The 13,467-nt window shown below is 34.2% G+C and overlaps 1 protein-coding gene across 1 annotated transcript; it reads left to right on the top strand.

Moving 5' to 3' along the window:
- Nucleotides 1–724: 724 nt before the first annotated feature.
- Nucleotides 725–13,467, top strand: LOC110446688. Its single transcript, XM_021491968.1, has 9 exons — nucleotides 725–875; nucleotides 1,316–1,446; nucleotides 1,734–1,858; nucleotides 2,681–2,786; nucleotides 3,586–3,680; nucleotides 4,770–4,824; nucleotides 5,337–5,467; nucleotides 9,579–9,758; nucleotides 10,232–13,467. The coding sequence occupies exons 2-9, from the start codon at nucleotides 1,338–1,340 to the stop codon at nucleotides 10,349–10,351; spliced, it is 921 nt and encodes a 306-aa protein (XP_021347643.1). The 5' UTR covers nucleotides 725–875; nucleotides 1,316–1,337; the 3' UTR covers nucleotides 10,352–13,467.

The raw sequence follows: 13,467 nt of genomic DNA, 5'->3' as shown, positions 1-13,467 counted from the left end.
TTTATCGGAACCATAAGATGATTAACAACGAAATGGCACATATCAGCATATATATATAAAAAAAAAGCCTCTTCGCCTCGCTCCGCTCTACATGTACATCCGTATGACATTTTCTTGATACACTGCTCATATTTCACGAAGAATATTCAATCTGCTCTGTCACCTATCTAGACAGTTTAATTACCTATTGGGTTCAACTCCGCTTCTTTTTCTTATATTTATTAATGATATTGGTGACAGTATAAATGTAATATTTTCACTATTTGCTGATGATACATCATTATATCTCATTGTGCAAATATTCTTAATGATAATCTTACAAAACTCCAGCACACTGTCTGAGTACGTATGACTTGTTAAATTTAACCCATCAAAAACTGAAACATTAATATTGAATAAGTAAGAAAAAAAATAAAACCCCATCATCATCCTTTATTAATGAACAATATTCCTCTTCAGCAGGTCAACTCCCATAGACACATTGGAGCTGAATTGCCTGCAAATGGGGGCGGGGGGGGGGGGGGGGGGGGGNTTAAAGTAAACAGTTGCCTAGATCTTACACAATTGTTATATTTTCATGGCAGTGACAATTATAAAAGGCAAACCCTAGGCTAAATGTAGGACTGCTTTTATATGTCTCTGAAATATATCACTAACTCGGTAAATGTTACAGGCCCCTGTGCTGTCTACTTTTTGGAAATCTTCTTTTAGGGAAACCACGGAACGTCATCTGTTTACAAATGAATGCCTGAGCAACAGTTATGTGTTAGACGAATTATCATACAGGAATCTTGAATGAAATGAAACTTTCAGACTGAAAAAGTAGCGACATGCCGAGTCTATGTATTAGTTGATACACATTCATCTTACGAAAGGTAAGAGGAGTACATATTTGTGTCAAATAAGGAAGGCCTCGACACCAACAAGACTAGTGTGTAAAACGTCACAGTGGTGTGAGGTGTCAATGAAACAAAAATTAAGCGATTCAAATCGTCTAGAACTTTGTGTTTCTTTCTTTTATAGCCTCAAGGGTTTCTAGGCCCTTTTGCATTTTTACTTACATGCAGCATGGAGTGGCCAGTGTCGGAGCTAAATAAACAAGTTATAGCAAAATATAAAAATATAAAAGCAATGTGTTTCACCACGGACTTATATAGATAATCTTATTCCGTGGTTTCACTTTGTTAACCAACAATTTTAGAATTAATTTATCTTGAGAGACAGTCAATACTTATAATTTGAATGCACATGTTTCATGTGACAGAAATAAAAATAAAATCAGAATTTATTAAATTATTTCATTCCTTTGTTTCAGGACGGTAGGTAGCTTGTAAACTATGGGGTCATTTGCTAGTCAATTTATGACACCTGATGGAGAAGAGATTGCTCAACATACACATCCTAGCAAGCCCAACTGGATCACTGTTCATGCCATCACTGCCGAGTGTAAGTAAAGTCATTAGATGTTATAGTAAATATCTTAAATTTTATGAATGCTTCTATTGAAAACATTTTTTTTTTTTTTTTAAATCCACAATGGGCAAGGACAAGCCTCAGACAAAACTTTTTCTCACTGCGAGTAGTTCATTAAAGGAACAACCCACCCAAGAGCGTAGTGACAGCACCGACCATATAAAACACTTCTAAGAATAGGATAAATAATCATGGGGCTTTACAGGAACTTTTGTATGGTATATTTTTTATTCCTAATCTTTCTGATATATTAATAACAGTGAGTATAGCTGAGACGGAGCGTTTGTGGCTGAGGTTTCAACAACTGGGGTGTAACAGGGATGGAATTATCACGGAAGAATTGGCTGGCCAAACGTCGGTTTCATCTGATGCATTTTCAAGAAATGTAAGTGTTAATGGTTAATAAATTTCAAAATGTGAAATTATTTTCAAAATCTGTCTGCTAAATAGTGTAATTGTGTCACACGCATATACAATTGCATAAGAGGTAATTTAAGGTCAAAGGCACTGTGTATTACTATAAATAATGTTTCAATTTCCAAACAATGACCTTAGTTTCTTTGGGTTTAGAGTATTCAAGCTATATTCATGTGTATACCTTCTGACAGAATTGAGAATCATGAAACTGCATTTGAGTTCAATGGTCAAGGTCATTTAAGCATTGAACTGATTTCAGTTGGCATTCATAGGCAATATAGGAAGCGCTAGCGTGCATAATTGAATTTGCCTTTGTCCAGTTGGAATTCATTTTTCCTATGAATGCCAACTGAAAGCAGTTCAATACTTATATTTACCATTTTTGGAATATGTTCATCTCATAGAAAATTCAATTACATTTACTTTTATTCAACATTTAGTTCAAATAATGTATATGTCTTGTATGCTTGTTCAATGAATAGAACAGCCATCGCCCAGGGAGGGTCAGTGGTATCCAATGTAACAATTATGACATCATAATAATGATGACGCCAACAATCGGTCCATGGCATTAATAACTGTATATGAATGCCAACTGAATTTGGTAGGGTTATATAGTGGCAATGCCATACGATGGTAAATATTGTTTCTTAACATATAATTGGATTATACAAATCTGAATGAAGAAAATTATTTCTTTCATTACCCATGTCATTTTGAGCTTATTTTGATAACCACATATTTAATAAATATGTAACTTAATTCTGATTTGTCCATTTGTCTCTTTCAGATACTGAAAAAATTCACACTGAGCCAAACAAAGAATATAACATTTGAGAACTTTCTCCGTGGATTGAAATGGTGTGAGATAGCAGACTTGAATGATAAACTCAGAGGTAGGCATAAACACGGCATTGATCAAACTTAACGTAGACAGCCATCATGTAACACACTGTAGAACTATGGGAATCATTAAATTTAATTTCATTGACCAAGATTTCTCGCACCTGAGACAGGGATATCCCACATTCCCAGTTCTAGATTTTACTATTCCACCTGATCTGTCTGGCACCTTTATGTGACATTTCATAGAATTTTCACACAATGATGTACAGTATTCATCCGAGCGCTAATGTAAGTGATACACTTGTACATTTTTAATAATAAAATTTTGGTTTTTTGTTATATGTACAGTACTCACTATTGTTTTGATGTTTTTAGATATCTAATATCGTAAATAAAATACAATATACACTGTGAAATAGGTTTTGTCCCTTGTAAGGATGGACTATATTGTTTATGTGGAAGTATTCAAACATAGCTTACATAAAGAAGTGAAGAGGCCATCTTATTTGAGGCCCGCACAGACTATAGGAATATAGAGTAGTTTTTCGAACTAAAAGGTGCGAGATTTCTTTTTTACCTGTAGCTGAGCAAGAATGGGTCATCTAAGTCTTGGGCTAAAAACTCGGTAATTTTCAACATTATGAACCCGAACAAACTAAATCAGACAGTCGTTTGTAAATTTTTTGATTGGATTTTATTTTAAAAACACTTTAAATTTGCTATTGCAAAGATGCAGAACCCTGAAATAAAATCCTAGTTACATGTGTAAAAATACAATTATTGGATCTTTAATGAGTGATTAAGACAGTTCTGGTATCTATAGCCTTACTTCTGTTCATTTTCACGCAGGAATTTTCCGATTATTGAATAATGGAAACCCTGTTCCGAAGACCACCTTTGTGAAAATATTGGAACGTGTCTACACCAACCCAAACGATAAAAAGGTTTGTTTCTTTATTTTTGATTTTCATTATTGAGGAAAGCCAGTAAATGTCCTGTAGATAACATGCTGGATATCTGAAGATGAGACTCACAACTCTTTCCATAAATCATAAATCATAATTTAGCCTCATTCCAGTACTTGATATTCAATATAAAATTTAAAAAAAATGGTAGAAAAAATATTCAAGACAAAAACAATACTACATAGTGTATGTACTAATTTTCTGTTTAAGAGTTATATAATTATTTTAACAAATTCACCAAATGTATTCATTTCAACATAACAAAAATAGTACTTAAATTCTTGCATTCTACAATATAACATGAAATTTTCGCTGTGTACAAACATATTCGTGATTTTCATGGTTACTATGGATTCAGGGAAATAAATACAACAACTTTTATTGATATACTTGACAACTGTTTGTTTACATGTTGTAACTATGAAAATTTGTACCATGAAAAGATGTAAATGGCTTTGAACCAAGTAATAAAATACCCGCAAATATTTCATGATACATAATATTGTTTAAAAAGAGGAAGAATTGGGTTAAGACACTTCTATAACATCGCAGTTCCTCATAATATACAGGTAAATTCTTAGAACCTTCAGTTGTCACCATCAAGTTTTGCTATTTAAAAAAAAAAATCAAATTTTACATTTTTTTTGAAACTTCCCATGCTTCCAATTAAATTTTCAATTTTACTGCTTTTAAGGCCTCTTTCAAACTTCCCAAAATTCTTAATAAATTTACAATATTCAGGAATAATTTAATCTTGCTTGTAACAAGCATTTTCGTTGGCTTAAAAATTTATGTTTTCAGCCCATAACGTAAAAAAATGACATCACCATTCGCAACGTCGCTTTTGATTAGCTGATACAGCGGCGTAATAGTTTCCAAGAGAAAAAAGTCCATCTTTAATAAAAGTGGATTTCCACAGGGATTGTGTATAGTAGATTAAATTATAAGGATTGACCTGAATACGGTATATATTTCATGTTATGGAACTACATGTATAACACAATTGTTTTATTGATATACAAATGCAAACATTTTTGATAAAAAAGGGACATTTGATTTCTCTTGTAGGATGTGCAGAGGGTGTCAGACATTGTGTACAAACATATGGATAAAAAGAACAAAGGTAATTAATTAACTTATTAATAAGTCTCAATATTTTTCAAATCTAATTGAGGAATAGCCAGGATTATTTTTTGGGTTATACAGTATATACCGAAAGAATATGTGCACTTTAAATAAAGCCGCGAAGCACACATTTTTTTCTCTGTTTGTACCGTATAACCCACAAAATCATCATAGTAATCCCTTATAATTTTATTTTAAAAGACAGACAACACATTATTAGTTCAAAAGTCAAATTATTATTTCTTTACTTTTTTTTGGGAAAAGTTATTGCCCTTTTCCCAAAAAAGTACTTTTCTGTACAACTTTTCTACAAAAGTATTTCGTAGAGTTCAAATAGACAATGAAACTTTTTTGACTTTACCAGTATATACAGTTGTTATCAACTATGAAATTTGTTTTTCTTTCTGGGTGAAGGATTTAAGTTAGTCTATTACACAACCCGACTCTAGTCCTAAGAAGATGTAGGGTTGCTATTTTTAGCATACAACTTTCGTCTTCTAATTTCTATAGCCATGATGACTGAAGACCAGTTCGTTACCGGGATCAGGAACGTTGTTCCAGACGACACACTAGAGGATTTGCTTCTGTTTGAGGTCCTTCCGACCTACATGAAGGAACGCCTTCACAGTCAACTTCCAGAGGTAGGTATCCCAAACGACATCAAAGAAAGTTACAAAAAAGTTGTAGTCATGTCATACAACTGTCCCATTTATATAGTATCCTAGAAATATAAAAAGGCAAGCGATTTACAACAATAACAAAGCAATTCCAAGATCCCATTTGTTTTACCATTTAATTATAAAGGCTGTTCAAAATTGATTTCTTATTTCATCAGAAATTATTTAAAAACAAGGAATCAAATTCAATTTCCAATAAATATGCAGAGGATTTTTACAGGAAATTTGAGAAAATACAAACAAAAAAAAAACAAAAAAAAAGGTAGCTTAAAACCATGCAGGCATCCACAATTTCTAAATGGCAGTCATGGGCTTGAAAACAGGGCTTGAAAATTATTTGTGCTTGACTTCAAGTAAAATGAAAGTCATTTCTCTTCATGTTGAATATTAGACTTTCAGTAGATTGTGTAAGCTATGTGATAGGTACAATGTCCTGGCTGGAGAAATCGTCAATCAATGTCTGGAAAGCTGCATGAACCCTGTACAAAATTGTTCCCTATTACAGTATCAAGCTGCAGGACGATTCCAGAAGGTTGGTTATCACCCCTTTGTAAGAACTCGCAAAATCAATCAATGGAAATGTGTGAAAGCACAGGGGTCCATATTTTCAACATACTGACGTGCATGGTATTTCTCTTTTTGTAAGAACTCTTCAATTCACTCATTGCGCATGTGTGGATTGTGGAAATTATCAGGGGGCTACACTGGTCCTCGCACAGGTACACAACACATAGACTAAAAGATTTCAACACACGTTTTCAACTAATGAAAGTCACATAAAAACTTCTCAGTACATCATTTGCAGTAACTATGGAAACATCAAGATAGTAATTAATGTCTCTTAAAAGATTCCTGTCCCTATGCAGGTAAACACTAGAGAATTTCACTGTGTTTTTTTTTAGCTCACCTGGTCCAAAGGACTGGTGAGCTTATGCCATGGTGGGGCATCCGCTGTCCGTCTGTCTGGTAACTTTTCCTTGAAAAGTGGATTTTGACAAAATTTGGCCTGGTGCATCCTCAGCCAAAGGGGACTCAATCTTGTATAAATTGACGGAGGGTGTGCCGCTGGGCATGGGGAGGGGGGACACAATAGGGGAAATTAACAAACTTTAATGTTTAGAATCAACCCCACCGCATCATGTCTTAAAATAATTGTTGACCTGTACTGCAATGTTATAGCGACCATCTGCCCGGAGTCTGTGACTGACCGTTTAAAGTGACCACTGTGGACCGGACAGGTAGCTTAGTCTAGTGTGGTTCTGGTGGTGTGATATGAAAATATTTTAATTTACATTCAACAAAAAATGATTTTTGAAATAAAAATGTTTTCTGTGATGTTGTTTGATTGATTTGTTTTAATAATTAATTTGAAAATAACTTTTTTTGTGATATTTTTGAGATGAAATGAAAATGATTTTGTAATGTTATGTATAACTGAATACCGTGTACTTGACTTTTAAGTGCCATTTGAATGTTTGTGATTTTGATAAAAACTAACAGAGTGTGCATTGTATAATGAGAGATAATTAGTAAGTAATTTATTTAGCTCAAAGGGCCAAGTGGGCTAATGCCAAGGGACAGCTGTCTTGTCGGCTTTCGTCAACTTTTCTTTGAAATAGGACTTGTCCACAAGAACAGTTGAAGCGATTTCAACCAAATTTCAATCTGGGACATATCATTGTATGGTAAGGGACCTGAGTAATTATTCTAGCGAAGGTGTTTTCAACTTTTATTTTTCAATTTAACAAGGAAAGCAAGCCAAAATTAATAAACAAAAAGTGTGTGGGGGTGGCAACTGAACTGAAAACGGAAAAGATGTTGAGGCAGTGACTTCTTGGTGGTTTTTAATAGAGGTTCATGATTACCAAACTTCATGTGCCGTCACATCAAGGGTGAAAGTGTGTCATGCACCAAAACTAGGTCACTGTGACCTATATTTTCTCAGCCATTTAACATTTTCTACACAGTCAACACTCAATAAATAGGTCATTATCACATAGATACTTTCACACGTCTTTCAGCCATGCATTTTTCTCCAGTTATTTTCCAGATATTTTCAAGTGCATTCTTTTGACCATCTCATCAATCGATGACAACATGAGTTTTTGTGTTCTCCTAAAAATAACAAAGAAATACAAATTGGCAGCAGACTTTTTTGTAGCATTGCTCAGTACCTTATTTAGTTAATTTTGAAAATATGGTCACTGTATAATGTTGAAGAATATTAAAAACAATTGATGTCAAATAAAAACATTGAAAAATTGAAGAACTGTTTAGAGCCAGGCAAACAATGAACCGGTTCCAACACATCAAGTGTGTTACAAATGCATTCTCATTACATAGTTTAATCTAGAGACAAGTCTTTGAGAAGTCCAAAAACATGGTCCCTGAACATAGGTAGTCTCTAAATACAGGTTTTTTTTAATCAAAAGAGGTCTCTTAACACAGGTGGTCTCTGAATACAGGTGATCTCTTAACACAGGTGGTCTCTGAATACAGGTGATCTCTTAATACAGTTGATCTCTTAATACACCTTCATTTTATTTAAAGTGGTCTCTTAACACAGATGGACTCTTAATAAAGGTTCATCTTATTTAAAATGGTCTCTTAACACAGGTGGTCTCTTAATAAAGGTTCATCTTATTTAAAATGGTCTCTTAACATAATTGGTCTCTTGATAAAGGTTCATTTTATTTAAAATGGTCTCTTAACACAGTTGGTCTCTTAGTAGAAGTGGTCTTTTGATCAGGCTCATTTGTATAGAAGGGTGTCATTAATGTGTTCAAGTTGTTGTCAACTCAATTTACAGTCTTTTATTAATTGCCCTGTTATTTGAGTTGTTTTTACAAATAAAAATGTCTTGAAGTTTCAGAATAATATTTATGCAACAAATTTCTACCAGCAAAGTTGATGAAAAATGTCATCACACAGGTGTTTTTTTTACCTGGTAAGATAATACCTGGGAATGAGATTGATTGATTGATGTTTTATCGCCAAGGTCATATGACCACAGAAAATGGTACTACCCATTTTGTCTGGCCATAAAAATAGAAAAATAGTACATTGAAAAACGAACTTTTGTGTGTAATAGCTATTATATTCACTAACAATTTTGTGTGTGAAAATTGACCAGAATACAGTTATATACTTCACATAGTCACTGGATTTGGTAAACCACAATATGGCCATGTCAGAAAATTAATACACCGCCTATATGCCATTAATTGTTTGAGTTTAGTTGAAACTCCTTGGAATAATTAACTTCAAAATGAGAGTGTTCAATTTTATCTCAACTGTACTTGGTTTAAATTAATTTTAAACCAAATATCTAATTGAAAAAAAGGAATTACTGGTATATAATTTTATTCTGAGTGATAATGTAAAAGAACATGGCAACTTTTGGTATGAAACATTTCATTTCTTAGGATTCCTCAAGTCATGTATTTCCTGTCACAAGTGATATACACTGTAAATTACTTCTTTTTCATGAGAAATATATTATTGCCTTAACTTTCCAGGAGATTTATTCAAATGTCTTGCAATGTTTATTGAAATGAACTGATACTACTGTATGTCGGGAAATTTTTGACCTCGTTTAAATTTCGCCTTTTTTTCATCCTCTGCTATGAGGGCGAATTTCTCATCACAGCGAACATTAGTAAACAAGGAAACAAACATTGAAAGGTTCACTAGGCAAAATTTCTTGTGGTACAGTTTTTGTTCCCCCCCCCCCCCTCACCCCAATTAAAATCTGAAAAATAAGGTACCAGGTAGTGGAAGAACAACCCTGAAAATAAGAACCCATGAAACTTGAGTGAATTACAGTATTGTAATGTCTGAAATATCCTTAAGGTGATTTAACTCATTCACCCCTGAAGACACATTTGAACTCTTCCAATTCAAAGGTTGGAATAGGTCATTATGAAATATCAGGGGTGAGTTAATGAGTTAATAATTCCATATTTTCCTCTTTTATTGTTTGAGATTTTTTTCATAGAATTTGAGATTGTCCTAGACTAGTTCTACAAGACTACCTGAAGCTATGGCAACTGGTTAAAGTTCAATTTGGTTTCAGTTTAAAAGTGAAGGACCCACCCCAGACCCTGGCGGGAGGCAGATCCCCTCGGAGGCAGCTCTACGGCAGGTAGCGGAAAAAATCCACAGACGTGATTGGTTGAGGACTGCCAATAAACTTGGACTGACCAATGAGGTTGTGAGCGAAATCAAAGCTAATGCGTCCGACTCTAAACAACAGGTATTAATTCAGAGAAATGTTAATTTTATTTCCAATAACTATTAAAGTTGAAGTAGTAAACATTCTATAGTTATTAATCAGCAAATTTCTGGTAACATTTCCTATAGTGAATTAAATTATTTGCTATAAAAAAAAATGTTATACCTGGTAATGTCAGCGCTACTTCCTCAAGAAATGCCATTTTACCCCATTACCCCATTACCCCATTACCCCCCATTACCCCATTACCCCTTGAAAACTTGTGACAAATTCTTTCCTGGACACCAATTATGTCACCCTGGTAAAATGGGCCCATTAAATGACTGAGCTTCACATGCCAGCGTTCAAACTCCGATCTAGAGTTTCTATGTCAAGTACATGTTCTAGTAATATGCCAAAATAAAGTTATAAAAACATAGTCAATACAATTACATCATTAAGTAGAGATGCATTGAACAGCTATGTAATTAGTGCCAAATTCTGTGTGTTTCAAGGCATACACCATGCTGAGGAGATGGAAGGAACAAGAAGGAGCCCACGCTTACACAAGTGTCCTGGAACGAGCTCTGAAGGACTCGGGCATGACGGAGGCTGCATATGCCTTGATGTTATAACTTCACCTTCTCCTACAAGAATCGTGACACAGTTACTGCAATGCGTATTCTGAAGAACTCGGGCATGTCGGAGGCTGCGTAGGCCTTGATGCTACAGCTTCAACTTACCAGACCAATATTGTGACCTCACTGCATGCTTTTAACTCATTCACCCCTGAACTTTTATAATGAACCATTCCAACCTTTGAATTGGAATAGTTCAAATGTGTCTTCAGGGGTAAATGAGTTAAAGGACTTGGGCATGGTGGAATCTGCATACAGCATTTTGCTATAAAATTGACCTCTTTCCAATATCAGAAAACAGCTACTTTATTGCATGCTCCGAAGGACTCGGCAAGACCGAGACAGCTTATGCCTTGTTGCTTTAAATGTACCTTTTTCTATGTATTGATGAAACAGCTACTTTTCTGCTTGTTCTGAAAGACAGAAGCGGAATACATCGCGATGGTATACTTAATAATCTCAACTGTTTGTGTGCACATCCTGTCATGGCTTTTTTTGTTAAACAAATTTTTCTTAAGGCTAAGTTTGTCTTGAACACAGACAGGAATTGAAAACTTACAATTTTGCGTGCAGTCTTTGAGTGCAATTTGGTGAAACGTCTCTATGATTTTTGACAGCTGACTTTACCTGATTCGGTCCACTGTTGCTCTGCGAGTTATTTTCACCGGTTTAGAGTCGAGACACCGGTCATTTACACTATTTGCTTGACAAAGGAAACAGATGTTTTCGAAAGCTCACAAAATAAGTTTTCTATTCCTGTTTGTGTTAAAAACAAACTTAGCCCTTATACCAAAGTGATGAATTTTATTCCGAAATTTTTGTGGTCATAAGGTGCATGGTCAATTTGAACGATGTTAATATACATATATATATTCACTGTACAAATGTTTCACTCAATATTCCACTTTAATCAAGAAAATTGCAAAAGTTGATACAAAACTACAGTTTCATGTTATAATGTTATTCCAAACCTCTCACATTATTTTCATCATTCAGGTACTTGAATGACCTCTGAATGACTTTGGCATGACAGAAACTGTCTTTGTCCTGATGTGGTATCACAGTATTGAATACACTTTCAAACGTCAGTTCATAAAACTACTATGTTGCATTTCTTTTTCGTTAATACTAAAACAGCAATAATGTTATTATGGTAAAGTTTTTTGACTCTATGCTCAAGATATTTATGTGCAATCTTGAGAACAAGTTTTGTTTTGATATTTCACGTTATTGATGAAAGCATCCCCCCTAAACTTTCAATTGGATGACAGATTTTACAGATTATTTGATGAACTGTAGTTGTGTTCAGTGTATAGAGTAAGTTATTTCTCTGGAATACTGGATACAGGGAAATTTATGCCCAGTCATATATTCACACAAAGTGTAAATTGCACCCTTCACATGTAATCACTATCGAGGGTAAATTGTGTGAATTATATTTACTGTCATGATAAATGTTCCCCGATTGCAGAAGGCGAAAAAAGGCGAAAATTGACCTGCATCAAAAATATGGCAGTATATAGTAGTTCAGGGTTTGAAACCTGTTCCATGAATGGCTAAGATCTAATGGGAGGCTGATTGAGTTGTCAGTTTGCTGAAGTTTTCACGGGTTTTAAAACTTTTTTCTTGTTGTTCTACACACTATCAGAGGCATACTTCTTTGCCTTTGAGTATCTCCTATGCAAGGTTTCAAGATGGTGCAATAAATGGCTCTCAGGTTTTCAGGTTCCTCCTGTCTTCATATGACATCGGCTGTCGTGAGCATTAAACCCCATACAAACGAAACCCAGGTTCATCTTGGCGGAAGTTTTTTTTTTAATTTTTACTCAAGTGTCATTTTTTTGAGGGGCTGCAGTGGCAAAGTGGTTAAGGCGTCTGACATTCTACTACCACTAGCCCTCCATCTCTGGGTCGCAGGTTTGAGGCCTACGTAGGACAGTCGCCAGGTACTGGTCGTAGGTCGGTGATTTTTCTCCAGGAACTCAAGCTTTCCTCCACAACCAAAACCTAGCTGGCATGTCCTTAAATGACCGTAGCTGTTATTAGGACGTAAAACACAAACAAACCAAATTTTTCTCTGAAGTGCTATGTAACCGTCTAAATATTTAATTTTAGACAAATTAAATTGGTTTACCTAGTAAATAATGTCTTGTTAAAGTTAAATAACACTAAAACATAGCATATAGAAATGATAAATATATCTGGTTTGTGTATTAAGATTAATTGTTTAATGATGGAATATATTTGAATAATCTGTACACATTAATGTGTTCATTAAATTAAACTCAAAATTTTGAGATATAATTATTTTTTCAAGGAATATAATTCCGTAAGTGTTCTCATAGCCAGTACTATTGAAAAAGGCAAAATAGAGTTATCTCCCTTCTCAAGAAAATATATAGTTATGTCCCTTCTGAAAATAGTTTCATATATTATTTCCAAATATGCAAATGAGTCTTTGACCAAGGCTAGAAACTTGAAACATAACTATAAGTCAAATTTATGATTTTGTAGGGTATGTGGTAGGGTGGGGCGTTTCATTTTGTTGTGAACAAAAGAAAGAAATCCACTGTATTTAACTTTAAAATCCATTCATTTTTTGATAAAAAAAATCAAAAAATTGTTCTCTGGGATTTGAACTGAGGACTCACTGGTCATTAGTCCAACACCTTACCAACTTGGCAATTCAGGATGTGTCATTGTAATAGTAACATTTTGTATATTTGATGTTGGCATTTAGTGGATTTTTTTTTTAATTGCTAAGGTCTTCTTGCTTTCCATAGTTCAGTCAATGCCTTTATTTATTGCAATATATCTGTCATGATTTGTTATTGTTTGCAGTTTTATAATTGTTCTTGCAGTCAATAAATGAATTCAATTTCTGTGATATAAATAGAACTATTATAGAAGTACAGTGTCTTCCATCCATGATAGAACTAGATTACATGTCCACAAATATTTTAACTTGTACAATGTACCTTGTATTCCAAGAAATATTGTGACACAAGAATTTGTATAATGTAGATTCCGCTTAATATAACTTCTCATTTGTCAGAGAAAACATGATATTAACAGGAACGTATTATGCAAACAGAAATAAATATTTATCAAAG

The sequence above is a fragment of the Mizuhopecten yessoensis genome, unplaced genomic scaffold (assembly GCF_002113885.1).
Source record: "Mizuhopecten yessoensis strain PY_sf001 unplaced genomic scaffold, ASM211388v2 scaffold357, whole genome shotgun sequence".
NCBI lineage: Eukaryota > Metazoa > Mollusca > Bivalvia > Pectinida > Pectinidae > Mizuhopecten > Mizuhopecten yessoensis.
The sequence above is the reverse complement of the archived record's forward strand: the minus strand, read 5'-3'. Positions and strand labels throughout refer to the sequence as shown.

Coding starts and splice junctions, on each gene's coding strand:
- LOC110446688 (XM_021491968.1), top strand. CDS start 1,338: ATGGGGTCATTTGCTAGTCAATTTATGACACCTGATGGAGAAGAGATT. Junction 2,787..3,585: donor CTTGAATGATAAACTCAGAG/GTAGGCATAAAC, acceptor ATTTTCACGCAG/GAATTTTCCGATTATTGAAT. Junction 9,759..10,231: donor CGTCCGACTCTAAACAACAG/GTATTAATTCAG, acceptor GTGTGTTTCAAG/GCATACACCATGCTGAGGAG.